Source organism: Nomascus leucogenys, chromosome 4 (assembly GCF_006542625.1).
Source record: "Nomascus leucogenys isolate Asia chromosome 4, Asia_NLE_v1, whole genome shotgun sequence".
Taxonomy (NCBI): Eukaryota; Metazoa; Chordata; class Mammalia; order Primates; family Hylobatidae; genus Nomascus; species Nomascus leucogenys.
In genome coordinates, this window is record NC_044384.1 from 123,126,300 (window position 1) to 123,141,144 (window position 14,845).

At 36.0% G+C, this 14,845-nt stretch overlaps 1 protein-coding gene across 3 annotated transcripts in view; it reads right to left on the reverse strand.

The window, feature by feature from the left end:
* The window catches only part of CMC1 (C-X9-C motif containing 1), a 77,261-nt gene that overhangs the window by 2,548 nt on the left and 59,868 nt on the right, over nt 1-14,845 (reverse strand). For all 3 annotated transcript variants that reach the window (XM_003256794.4, XM_030812242.1, XM_030812241.1), the window contains exon 3: nt 2,931-3,021. In XM_003256794.4, coding sequence (XP_003256842.1) covers nt 2,931-3,021 — 91 coding nt within the window. The remainder of the gene's footprint in view (nt 1-2,930; nt 3,022-14,845) is intronic.

The following is a 14,845-nucleotide window of genomic DNA, read 5'->3' on the forward strand; positions in this document are numbered from 1 at the left end:
TTAACTTTATGCTACCAAACTAAAGACCAAATCATTCATTTTTATATAGCACTGTCACAGAATAGAGCAATGAGAAGCACAGCTCCTGTCCTGGGAACCCACGGTGTAAAGGACAAGTAAAGACTGGATTAAAATTAAATCTATAAAATACTGTGACAGAGGTATGGCCCAGTGCACCATGGGAACAAGGAAGAAATGGGGAGGGCAGAGGTATCAAGGGGAAATGCTTGAGTTGTATTTTGAAAGACCAACAGAAATCCATATAGAATGCAAGTGTGGGAAGGCACATGGATGAGGAAAAACTAATGCATGAAAAACTGCAAGTAGATAGGTACCACTATAGCAGATTATGCACATAGGAGAAAAGGCCTGAAATGAAGATGGAATGGGCAAAAGTCAAATCATGATGTGCCATTTATGCTATACTAAGAAACTAAAATCAATCCTGAAGAAAATGGGGCACAATTCATAGAGCACCTCACCTGTAAGATCAGTTTTGTATCTTGGATGAATCTGACAACATGTGGCAGACAGGACAAAAGGAGGCAAGCAAGGTTAGAGGCAAGATAGCCAATAAACTGTTAAAATAATACATGCAAAAAATGATGGAAGGCGCAGGCCAAAGAAGGAGCTGTAGGAATGAAAAGGAAGAGATGATGTGCAGGAAATTTCAGAAATCAATAGGAAATAACCAATTAGAGTTAGGAGACAAGACTGAAGATACTAAACTACTGTATAATTCACAAAGACACACTGTAGGACGAGCAAAAGGAGCCCAGTTCATTTTTGGACTTGAACAAAGAAACAAATGTTACTTTCTATAGTAAGTAATTGAATTCATGGGTGCAAACTAAACTTCCTCAGATTTAAGAATGAGAAGAGAACTTGGGGAATCACCAACTTTAAGGAGTAGGTTAAAAACATTGAGAAGTACAAAGAGATGTTGGGAAAATGGGAAAAAATATCAGGGAAGACGGGAGAATTTTAAGAAGGGATTGCCAGAGAGAGGTCAAGTAAAAGAGGAAGAACAATTTGTTGGATTTGTCTACCATCAGCCCATTAGAGCCTTTAAAAAGAGCAGGTTCAGTGATGTGAGGACAGAAATCAGATCATAGTGTATTAAGGAAAAAATGAAAGTAAGAGGTAGAAATAAAGGAGCAAAAACAATGTTTCAAAATGAGAGAGGATAGCAGTTACATTCATTTCATGGAAATGTCAATAGTAATTAACAAAGCACAACACCCTCTTATTTAAAGATGAATAAGTACTATTTCTTAGTGTATCTGGGGACTCAAAGTCAAGTACAATTTTCCCTAATAATTTTCCATTTACTTTCAGTTAATGTCACATCCACTGCTTATCTCTTCTAAACAAGCAGAAACAGCCATCCTTCCTAGCCCCTCTCCTCCCCTCAGATGGACTAGAATCTGTTATTTTCTTCTTGTATTTCTAGGGGGTGAGAGAGAGAAGGATATTCAAATGATTAATATTCAGATAAATAATAACAAATACTAATCAAAAAAGAGCTAACATTTACTGAATACCTATCATGGTAAATGTGTTTACATGCAGTACCTCACAATCACTCCATAAGTTATAATTATTCCTTCTTACGATGAAGAGCCTGCCTAAGGTCACACGGCTAGCTAAGCTCTCACTGATACAGAAGCTGAACCCAGGTTGCCCTCTCTGCAGTCTATACTCCTGTCTGCTCTGCTCTAGAGCTGCCCCGACTGGAGTGAAGGATAATATGTCAAACTAGCAATAACAATTATGACTGAATCTGAGATATAAAAATTATTTAATCAATGTATAAGACAGAATTTAATAATTCAGTCATACAAAAGTTTAAGAGATTCGTTTACTCAGTAAACATTTCTTGGAAGCACTCAGGAATAGAACTGAAAGAATATTAAGTCACAGACTGAACCTTTACTCCTATATGGTAAAGCACTGAGTACAATACCTGGACCATAAATAAGGGCTGCTGTTGATATTATTAACTTAAGAAAAAAAATCAATATTGATTATGTTTCATCATTTACAAATATATCAAATATAGAGATGAGTTTACATAATCTCTAAAGTCTTTTCCAACTCCACCATTCTAAAAAAAGGTCTATAAGTTTATGTGTACATATTTTATTTAAAAAAATGTAGGGTTCAGGTGTTCATTACATTTTTATTTAACCCTCTAAGATACATACCATACTGACATATACACTACACAGGCTACAGAAATTAAAGGAAATAAAGGCTTACCAAAACTAAGATCTCTCAACATTCAATTAACAAAACTTAGTAAAGTATTCTGCAATCTTATCTGTCAATAATGTGGGCAATAGAACATGGGTGAATAAATCACCATGTGAATTCAAAGAACTTCACACATTTTTACTTAAATTTAAGGAACTACAACAAAATATTAGTGAACATGATATTATAAAATTATTTTAAAATTGAATTTGGTTAACTTCAAAAATCTAAATTTACCTTTATATCATCCATATGATTTAACTCAAATTTCTAGGAGTTAAATTATATTAATCCAACAAATCACAAGGCTGGAGAAAGTCTCAGAGATATTTTAATTCAGTTATCTTTACAATAGAATAAACAAAAATCAGTCTGCACTATATTTTACAGATCAAACTGTTCATGAAAAAAGATTTGTTAAATAGTGAAAAATCATATATTTTTTGTCTGCTGACTTCATCTTTTTAATCAGATACAATGCTGACAAAATTTGAAAAGACTCTTTCATAAATATGTTGCATTTTTAAGACTATACTGGAACTTTAGACTCAGCCAATAATATGATAAATTTGGTACGGAGAGGTACAGAATATATTACATGTAATGAGTTAAGTAACATACTCTTATCTACCACAAATACACATAGAAGCACAAATGCTGAGATGACTACTTACTAAGCAGTTAGACATTCTTTCAATGCAGAATTTTCTTTCCGGCATTTTACTACCATAAGAAATCCAGAGCTCTTGCAACATTTGGTAAAATCTGAAATAAATTTGGAAGGAAAAAATTACTTGTAATTATATCTATATAAATACACACACACACATACACACACACAATTTTCTTCTTTTTAGAAAAAAAAAAGCCTGTCACCCAGGCTGGAGTGCAGTGGCATGATTATAGCTCACTGCAGCCTTGACATCTATTATGTACATTGTGCTTGGCACGTGGTACCATGCTCAACAAAAGACATGTACACCAGTAAAAGGCAGAATAAGATGAGTGATATTCACTTTGTAGAAATAAATGTGATTTGAGAAGAGGGAGAGAGGACTTCTGAGATGAAGGGCAAGGAGACTTCATAGAGAGAGGATGTAGAGATAGGATTTCTGGTAGAGAAACAGTACAATCATGGGCTGCTTAACAATGAGGATACGTTCTGAGAAACGCATCATTTGGCAATTTCATCGTGGTCCAAAGATCAGAGTGTACTTACACAAACCTAGATGGTACAGCTGAGTAGATTATCTAGACTATTTTTTATAGCCTAGGCTACAAACCTGTACCGTATGTTACTATACTGAATACTGCAGGAAATTGTAACAGAAAGGTAAGTACTTGTATATCTAAACATTTCTAAACACAGAAAAGGTACAGTAAAAATACAGCATTATCATCTTATGGAACCACCATCATATATGTAGTCTGTTGTTGACCTAAACACTGTCATGCAGTGCACGACTGTATATTCTAGGAGAAATACAAAGAGTTGACTCCTCCTTTCCAGGGGAATTGTTTCCAGACATTGGTTATCTGTTGTCTAGTCTCTGTCTTCTTAGTACCCGGCAACAAAAGCCGGTGGATTCTCACCTCATGGCATCAAGGCATCCCTTTGCTTTTACACAACCCTGCCATGGTTTCTTAACTTCTAATAACAGGACTCCCATTTCATTCCCAAGTAAGTTCTAGGTGCCCTAGATATTTCAAATGGCTTTCTGTCAAATTTCCACTCTGCTAGTTTGCTCTTTAAATTGTACTGGCACCTTGGGTATTCTGCCTTTTCAGGACCACAAATCCAGAAAAGCCTGGTACCTATGCTACCCACAGGTGGGCCACTTACTACTCTGTCTTGTATTTGCTTTGGGTCAGACTCAGTCCTGTCTTATCTCTTACACAGGACAATATGCTTTGCTCCTCATCTCTTGCAGCTACTCTCATGAACTACTCTGGTCCCTCCTTCTGACCACTGGCTGCCCTAGTTCCAGACTCTGCCACCCCTAATCTACTGTAAGTAAACAACTATTTCTAAGTGAGATCTTAAACATCATCCTTACAAAGAAGCTGTAGGCAAAAAAATAAAAATGAAAATAAAAATGAATTGTGTATTGTGTTTTCTCAATATCTTTTGTAACTTTTAAAATACAAAATCATCAAGATTCCTCTCTTTTCTTGAGCTATGTGTTATCCTTCCAGGTACTTGGGATTATAAATTATTTATAATTGTCTTAGACAGATAATCTTAGGAGTGTCCATGAAAATACATACTTACGTAACAAAAATATTTTTAAACCACAAGCAACCAAAAATGAGATTTATTAAATGCATAAAAAATTCATTAGGGGGGCTCTGCTGGGACAAGAGCCCTACAGCATAGATAACTGAATCCACTCACAACATTATAGTGATACTTCCAAGAAAATTGGTGGAATAGGAAGAAGGAACAAAGGATGCAAGAAATGACTTTAATTCAAATAATTTAATGTGTGTGATCACATGAAGTGAGTGATACATAGTATTCCCCTTCAGAGACACACAGGATTAGTTCCCTTTGGCTTCTGCTTCAGAAGCAGTCTGAACATTTGCTCTCTCATTCTCTCATTTGCTCAGCAGTTTCAACATTTGCTCTCTCATTCCCAACCCAGCCTGTTAGACTCTAAAGGTAATCAAGTATCTTCTTTATTCCAACTACAAATGTTCTTGTTCCTCTTGATGCAGATGAGCTGGGCACACAGGTCAAATCAAACCAAGGGAAATTCCTTTGTGCCCTTTAACTAAGGACTCTCTAACACTCAAAAGGCAAAGTAGGCTTATAGCCAGCTCATTTTCAGTGGAGATGCTGAAGGGTAGCCACTAACTTTCACTCTGGAATGCCTATCTATTCCTACATGTTAATTTTTCTATTTATAGCATGATGTTAAGATCTACCTTTATATAAGCAAAGACTAAGATCCCAAATAAAAAGACATGGGAAATCCTCAATATGTATATAAAGTTAATCTGGAATTAGCTAAAGCTGGCTAAAGGCTTCTTTAAGAGAACTGCCATGTTCAATAGTGGTAATGAACCATGGTCTGGATTCCCCTGCACCACCTTACCTTTACTGTCACCTTACTACACCTATACCAGATCAGTTCACCCAAATAATGTCTGGAAGAAAGGTAATTAGTTCATGAATTTTGCCTCATGAAAACACACTAGTTGACCAAACCTCAGTCCTTTTCTGGAAAACACAGACACAATGGCTGTTAGCAAATGCTTACTTTCTGAATTTAACAAACCCAATATTTTAACTTACTTGAGAAACTCAGAATAGGATGCTTAGGCATTGCATTAAGACTTGTTTTGTCTAATATTAATAAAAATGTCCTTGGTAGGGAACTGGTATAAAATAGCATTTATGTGTTCTGATTACAATAAAGGCATAGTCTATATACTTTCACACTTGTCCAAATCTCTTCAGGAGTAAATGTGACTGACCTGAAGCCTTAAGCTGTCTGTAAGGTTTTTGTCACTTGTTTAGCAACAAGATTTTAATGAGGACCTTTCTTTCATTCTACATTAGCATATATTTATATAGTAGTGATGTTGCCAATACTGTCAACTGATTTCTAAAATGGAATTCTGAAACAAATCCAATTTAAATCACTTCCATCTTTTAATTTACATTAAATGTTAAAGAGCTTGTATATCTGATTCTATCAATAATTGTAATTACTATTAAAAACTATAAAATTCAAATTTCATTCAATTCAGTCTATCTTAAGACAATACAAAAGAATATGAATAAACAGTAGGAATGCAGAGATTGTTAAAAGTTATTCAAAGGTTTAAAGTAATGAGCACTAAGTATATTTTTTCTTTAAGACATCAAGAACATAAAAGTCTGTGTCTTTCTTTTGTAAACTCTTAATTTATCTCAAAGAAACCATGTAATATCATATACTATTGGTAAAAATATTCTTTGAAGCCAGGCACGGTGGCTCACGCCTGTAATCCCAGCACTCTGGGGGCTAAGGTGGGTGGATCACTTGAGGCCAGGAGTTTGAGTCCAGACTGGCCAACATGGTGAAACCCCATCTCTACTAAAAATATAAAAATCAGCTGGGCATGGTGGCAGGCACCTGTAATCCCAGCTACTTGAGAGGCCAAGGCAGGAGAATCACTTGAACCCGGGAGGAGAAAGCAGCAGTGAGCTGAGATCATGCCACTGCACTCCAGCCTGGGAAACAGAGTGAGACTCCATCTCAAAAAAATAATTAAAAAAAAAAATCTTTGGATATAAAGAAATTTGGCTCAAGATTATCTAGAAAAAAACATAAAGAGATAGTCTTCTCCTAACTTTAACATAATGGACAAAATAATTATTCACATTGTAATTAAGTACAAGTAGTCTATATAATTAAGTACAAGTAGTCATATCACAGTACAGTTTAACTATGATATGAAAAAAACTTCGGAGCTTCCATATAAAACACTAACAGAAGTAATTTATTTTTTAACTTATTTATGGAACTTCCAGATATACTTTAATACTTAAATAATCCCCAATAATATAGTTCCTTAATTGAACAAAGGATAAATATGACAACTGTGCATTGAACTAGAAATAGCAGATAGTTCATCTTTTACACTTTCTCTGCACATAGTCAGTTTCAAGCAACATCATTACTTTGCAAATGCCGTCATCCAGTTAGAACTAAAGCATTCACTGAGATGACAATTTTAAAACACACCAAATTAAAAGAAATAATCCCCATTATTTCATTTCTCTGATTAGAACCACTCTGTTCATATCTCCATTAATTTGATTTTTTAAATGAATTTTTTCACAACTATCTTTTGACACAGCACTTATTCCTAACTTTTCAGTACTTTAATTTCCTTAGCTAGTAAAGTCTTCAAAAGAAAAAAGCCTATTTTCTCCTAGCATAACAAAAAGCAAAGGCATATTTGGACACCGATATAGTTTAGAATTTTAACATATAATCTATAGGCAATATTTCCATAACTGCACCATCATAATAGGTGGAAAAAAATTAGGACATCTTGTTTATTAAAGAACACAGTAGGGCAGACTTAAAAATCACCCTAAATTCATAATACATCATATCAACTCTATAAATAGGAATCTGAATCACGAAACTTCCCTTCCATAAAACTAGGTTAGAATAAAGGCAGAGAGGTACTTTAAACATAATGTAGAAAAGATCTTTTGAACAGTTATTGAATTATAAGAAGTTTTACAAATATAGGACTACAAATGATAAAATTTGAAAGAGGGTCTAAGTGCTAACTTTTAGTAAGATTTCCCTTCAGACAAAGGTGTCTGCAGTTTTAAATCTGTAACATAAATTAAAATCTACAAATAAATTTTCTCAAGAAAAGCTATCTTTTATGTGAAGATTTCTGTAGTGAAGTCTAATGTCAGGTCCCTATAGACGATGCCTAAGTGCTGCACCACTCTCAGTAATCATCATCCCTTCTGGAAGCTGTGAAGTAAAAAGTGCCTGACGACAACAGGAGGTCACCCTCAGTTTTCAATGCAGGGATGAAGGTCTGAACCAAAGCAGAGACAATGAAGATAGTATTTTTGTCCTCTTCTTTCTAATGACTGCTCAGCTGAAGGAAATCAAGGCCACAGGGACACACAGCACATTATTCTGTATAACCAACAGCATGAACAGTATTTCATGAGGTTCTGACTTTATATACATTAGTCTATAAAATTTAGTAACACAATTGTAGGTCTCCCTGTGACCTCTGCATCAATGACCTAAGTAGTTTGGCTTTTGGAAAGAATCTAATCCAACCTATAGACAAAGCCAAATTTCAGACTGGATGAGAAGTAAATTAGGATAAATTCAAGTAAGCTGAAAAAAGTGCACTGGTAAGTCTTTTCCAGCAAACATTCTAGCCACCCATCCCTACAAAAAGAAAAAAAAAAAAAAAAAAGAGTACCACAGACAATTTTCTAAGGATCCATAAAACCATTAGTTCAAATGGAAAAACATAATGTCCAGAAATGATAAGCATCTTTTACAACAGGGGTCCCCCAAATCCCAGACTGCAGACTGGTACCAGTCCATGGCCTGTTAGGAACCGGGCGGGACAGCAGGAGGTGAGCATCTGGTGAGGGAACATTACTGCCTGAACTCCACCTCCTGTCAGATCAGCAGCAGCATTAGGATTCTCATAGAAGCACAAACCCTCTTGTGAAGAACTGTGCATGCGAGGGATCTAGGCTGCACACTCCTTATGAGACTCTTAACTAATGGCTGATGATCTGAGGTGGAATAGTTTCATCCCAAAACCACTGGAAAAGTGTCTTCCACAAAATTGGTCCCTGGTGCCAAAAAGGTTGGGGATTGCTATCTCACAAGACATATACTGAAACAGTGGCTTCTTCACTGCACTACATCTTTAAAAACATTTCCATTGTCAAAGGCAAATCTATACACTGCAGATGGGAAATCACCAAATCATTACCTTAATTTTAAAGAAAAGATTCATTTGTAAACACTGCATTAGTTTTTCTTTAATTACCAAAGTAGAACGAAAAAGAAAAAATTATCTACATTCCTGTCTTCATGATAGCAACAATAGCTAATATTTATTGTGTCTATAATAGACACTGTCCAATGAGTTAATGATTCACATGTATTAGCTGATTCAATAAATTACAATATTTAAGTATTTTCTCATTTATTCAGGGGCTCATAAAATATTATTCATTCATTCAACAAACATTTTCAAAGTACTTACTGTGTGTGTAAACACTGTGCTAGCTTCTGGGGTTACCATGTGGAGTAAGAAAGAGAGGGTTCCTACTCTGTGGGAGCTAACAATAGACCCTGAGGAAGACAACTAATCTTCAAATGCTAACAGTTGAGTTGATACCTGCTCTGGGCAGACAGGGTGCTATGGAACCACAGAATGGGAACCTCAAACATACTCAGGAGGGAATTCCAATGTGAAGTACTCTTAAGCTATGATGTACACTGTGTTGGGTTAGCAAATGAAGAGAGGGAACAGTATTCTGGACAAAGGGAAGGGCACAGAAGGTCTGGAGATGAACAGGCAGGACGTATTACAGAGAATAATTCAAAATGGTTGGTACATTTGCTATTAGCTTGTGTGTGTGTGTGTGTGTGTATGTGTGTGTGTGTGTGTGTGTGGTGGATGTCAGGTGGAGGAGAAAAGGCATGTACCAAGTATGACCAGTAGGCAATGTTAAAATGTTTAGGCTGTGTTCTAATGGCTATCGAAATCCTCAAAAGGGTTTGCACAGTGGAATGACAAGATCATGTTTTCTTCTGCACAGAACCTTAGAGTAGGCAGAGGAAACAGAACTGCAAATAAGAAAACTGGATAGAAAATTAGTACAATAGTCCAAGGGGCTAAAAACATTTAAACCTGTGGCAGACAAAGTGGAAAAGGACAGAAGTGAGTGAATAAAAATGAAACCAGAGAGAACTAACAGGACTTGGAATATAGTTATTTATGAGTGTAATAGAAGGAGGAGTCAAAGATAACCCCTAATTTTCTTGCTGGGTGCATGATGGCCCAGGTTGATGACTTAAAAAACACCAGAAAAACAAACAAAAGCACTGTTTTACATAACACACACTCACCAAAAAGGAATAGCATATGAATTTGTTCTGTTTTGGTGGAGGAAGATGGAATAAAGATGACAATGAATTTAGGACATGTTCAGTTAAACGGCCTGTGAAACAATCCAAGTAGAAGGCAGTTAGCTATGAGTTGGAAGGAGGTTCTGAAGATATTGTTTTGATAGTAGTAACTTAACAAAAATAATGAAAAGAGGGCCTGGACAACCGCTAAGGAATCCTAACACTTAACACTAGGAGAAAAAGAAGAAACTGGAAAAATACAGAGGACTATGTGGCACCAGAGAAAGCAAGGAAACGAAGCATTTGACCCTCAGTATAAAATCAGGGTCCACTAGACCCAAATTTTAGTTTTACAGGCTTCTTCGTTTTTGTTTTTTTTTTTTTTGAGATGGAGTCTCGCTCTGTCGCCAGGCTGGAGTGCAGTGGCATGATCTCGGCTCACTGCCACCTCAGCCTCCCAGGTTCAAACGATTCTCCTGCCTTAGCCTCCCGAGTAGCTGGGACTACAGGCATGCGCCACCACACCTGGCTAATTTTTTGTATTTTAGTAGAGATGGGGTTTCACCATGTTGGCCAGGATGGTCTCGATCTCCTGACCTTGTGATCCGCCCGCCTCGGCCTCCCAAAGTGATGGGGATTACAGGCGTGAGCCACTACATTCAGCCTGTAGGTTTCGTTTATAAGTAATTCTATAACTATTTCAAGAATATCTCATGACTTTATTCTTTCTTAGAGGCCTCCAAAAATCTAAAGAAAACTGACATATTTTTAATACAATAAATTCATTTTATCAATTAGGATCATTTGATCTTCGTGTAAAGCTAAGATTCAATATATAACTTACTGATCTTATTTTTCCTGTATCTTCAAACATTTTATTTCATCATACAGAAATTATTGCATCATGGCCTGTCAGTTATTTCCAACTATGCTAAAAATAACTACGATAAGAAAAGAAAATGATGAAATCCCCTAGAAGGATGCAATAGTGAAATAAAGCTTCCATTATTACATCACATTTACTATATTGCTCAATGTATTGTATTATCGTTCATGAAGATATAAAAGTAGCTTTTTCTTTTTTTTTAAAGCTTTCACTGAATACAGTTAAGACTTGAATTTTTCTTTTCATTTTCTGCCTATGTTAGTCCCCAAAGATGTCCCAGTCATAATCTCTGAAACCCGTGAATACGTTAAGATACACAGAAAATGGGAATTAAGGATGCAGACAGAAGTAAGTTTGCTAATCAGTTGAAAATAGGGAGGTTATCTGGGAAGGCCCAAAGTAATCACAAGGGTCTTTAAAAGTGAAAGACAGATGCGGAAGAGAACAGGAGAAAACAGATGAGATGATGGAAGCAGAGTCAGAGAGATTCTATCTTGCTGGCTTTAAAGATGGAAAAAAGAGAACACCTTCATCTTTGCTGAAAAAGGCAAGGGAACAGACTTTCCCCTAGAGGCTCCAGAATCAAACACAGCTCTGCTAACGTCTTGATTTTAGCCCAGTGAGACCTGTCACACTTCTGAACTATGGAACTATCATACAATGAATTTGTATTGTCTTAATAAAGCTACTAAGTTTGTATAATTTGTTATAATAGCAATAGAAAACTAATATACTACCACAGTGGGGGGAAAAACTGGCCAAAAGATGTTTTGCAATTATTAGATGAATTAGAAGAAGGCAAAGAAACCAGTAGCAGCACTCTAGACTTTAACGAAGATGATGAAATTGATCATATAAGCACATGATCATATTGACTGTAAGTCTTCAGATGACAGTATCCCAGATGGATTTTCTCCAAATCAGGAACTGATGCGTGAATAATACTTTTTTTCTTGTCACCCAAGCTGGGCACTGGTAAGATCATAGCTCTCTGTAGCCTTGAACTCTGGGTTCAAGTGATCCTCCCACCTCAGCCTCCCAAGTAGCTAGGACTACAGGTGTGCAGCACCACACCTAGCTAATTTTTTTTATTTATTTTTCCTAGAGACAAGGTCTCACTATATTGCACAGGCTGGTCTTGAACTCCTAGCCTCAAACAATTCTCTTGACTTGGCCTGAATAATACATTTTTAAGGACGAAAAGGAAATATAGTATTCTCATCCCATTAGACATTTAACAGGAGTGATTTTTCATGAAGTATAATGTAACAAAAACTTGTATCCCATTGTGCTAAAAACAGGGCAATGTGGTATTCTTTCATCTTTTATGATATCTGTGTGTTGAAATGTACTTGATCCAAATGCTGAAGACAGATGTATTTAAAAGGTGATTAAAAGGAAACAGTATTTGTAAATCTAAAAGTGAAAATGTTTTAAAACTATGGAGCCAAAAGGATGGCCATCTTAACTTCAACAAAATTATGAATCATTGGTGTTTTTAAAAATATTTCATTTTGGCCGCCTGTAATCCCAGCATTCTGGGAGGCTGAGGTGGGCGGATCACCTGAGGTCAGGATTTGGAGACCAGCCTGGCCAACACATAGCAAAACGCTGTCTCCACTAAAAGTACAAAAATTAGCCGTGTGTGGTGGTGACGGGTGCCTGTAATTCCAGCTACTCAGGAGGCTGAGGCAGGAGAACTGCTTGAACCCAGGAGGCCAAGGTTGCAGCGAGCCGAGATCGTGCCACTGCACTCCAGCCTGGGTGACAAGAGCAAGACTCTGTCTCAAAAAAAAAGAAAAAAAAAATTCATTTTAAAGATGTAAGTAGCTCACCAACAATTATTATATATTTAGAAAATGCTAAAGATTCCTCTAAAAGACTACTGGATTGATAAATGATATCAGTAAAGTTTCAGGATACAAAATCAACATGTAAAAATCATCATTTCTATACACCAGTAACGTTCAAGCTGAGAACCACATTAATAACTCAATCGCATTTACAATAGCCATACACACACACACAAATACCTAGGTAGACATCTGGCCAAGGAGGTGAAAGAGCTCCACGAGAACTACAAAACACTGCTGAAAGAAATCACAGGTGAAACAAATGAAAAAACAACCCATGCTCATGGATTGAAAGCGTCAATGTCATTAAAATGCCCATAATGCACAAAGCAATCTGTAGATTCAATGCTTTTCCTATCAAATTACCAATGTCATTTTTCACAGAATTGGAAAAAACTATCCTAAAATTTATATGCAACCAAAAAAGAGCCCAAATAGCCAAAGTAATCCTAAACAAAAAGAACAAAGCTGGAAGCATCACATTACCCAACTTTAAAATATACTACAAGGCTATCGTAACCAAAATAGCAAGGGACTGGTACAAAAATAGGCACACAGAACAATGGAACAGAACAGAGAACCTGGAAATAAAGTGGCATACCTACAACCAACTCATCTTCAACAAAGTAAACAAAAATAAACACTGGGGACAGGATACTTTATTCAATAAATGGTGCTGGGAAAACTGGCAAGCCATATGCAAAAGAATGAAACTCAATCTCCACCTCTCACCATATACAAAAATTAACTTAAGATGGATGAACGACTTAAACGTAAGACCTCAAACTAAAAAAAAAAAAAAAAAATTTCCTATGAAAAACTCTTCTGGACATTGGCCTAGGCAAAAAATTTATGACTAAGACCTCAAAAGCAAATGAAACAAAAAGAAGATCGACAATTGAGACCTAATTAAACTAAAGAGCTTCTGCCCTGCAAAAGAAACCATCAACAGAGTAAACAGACAACCTAGAGAAAAGGAGAAAATATTTGCAAACTATTCATCCAACAAAGGACTAAGAGATGTTGTTGAGGATGCGGAGAAACGGAATGCTTATAAACAGAATGTAAATTAGTTCAATCCTTGTGGAAAGCAGTTTGGAGATTTCTAAAAGAACTAAAAATAGAACTGGATAATCCCACTACTGGAAAGCTACCCAAAGGAAAAGAAATCATTCTACCAAAAAGACACTTGCCCTTTTATGTTTATTGCAGCACTACTCACAACAGCAAAGTCATGGAATCAACCTAAGTGTCCATCAACAGCGGAATGGAGAAAGAAAATGTGGTGCATATACACTATGGAATACTACACAGCCATAAACACAAAAACACGTCCTTTGCAGCAACATAGATTTAGCTGGAGGCCATTATCCTAAGTGAATTAATAGAGAAATAGACAAACACCCCATGTTGTCACTTACAAGTAGGAGCTAAACAATGGGTATGCAGGGACATAAAGATATAAATTATAGATACTGGGGAGTCCAAAATGGGAGGGAAGGAGGGAAGGAGGAAGGACAAGGCCTGAAAAACTACCTATTGGTTACTATGATCACTGTTTGGGTGATGGTTCAATAGACGCCCAAACCACTGCATTATACAATATATTCATGTAACAAACCTGCACATGTACCCCTCAAATCTAAAGTAAAAAAAAAAAAATTTTTAAGATTAATGGTAAACTAGAACCTATTAGAGCTATATGGAGTCAGAATCTTTAAAATAGATTATGTTCCAGGTTCATGACAAGCAGTTAGTGGCAATCAAAGGACATAAACCATTCCAAGTTATAAAACCTTCAGAACAATTAAAATAGGGAATAAAAATTGGGGCTTGCTATGTTTAAATTCTTGTTATACTTTCTAAAGTCATTGTCTTCATTCTTCTATAAATTATTTGAATACAACTTTAAAATATAAAAACTAACAAAATGTATCCAACAGATGACTATCTTTTCTGGGAAAGTTTGGGTCAAGGAAGGAATAATCATTATTGTCAAATGCTGTTGAGACGTCTACTAAGATGAGTGAAAATCACCCAACAGTTTTTATGTTAAAATTTTAAGCCATACTGTCCAGAAATACCTTAGATTCACATAATTCCAGTGAGGGGATTAGAACAGATAAAAATCCTTACTTCTTATGTGTGATGCATTAAACATAGCTTTTATTTTCAATTCTCTAGGACAGTTAGTTCCTTATATCCATATTCACAGG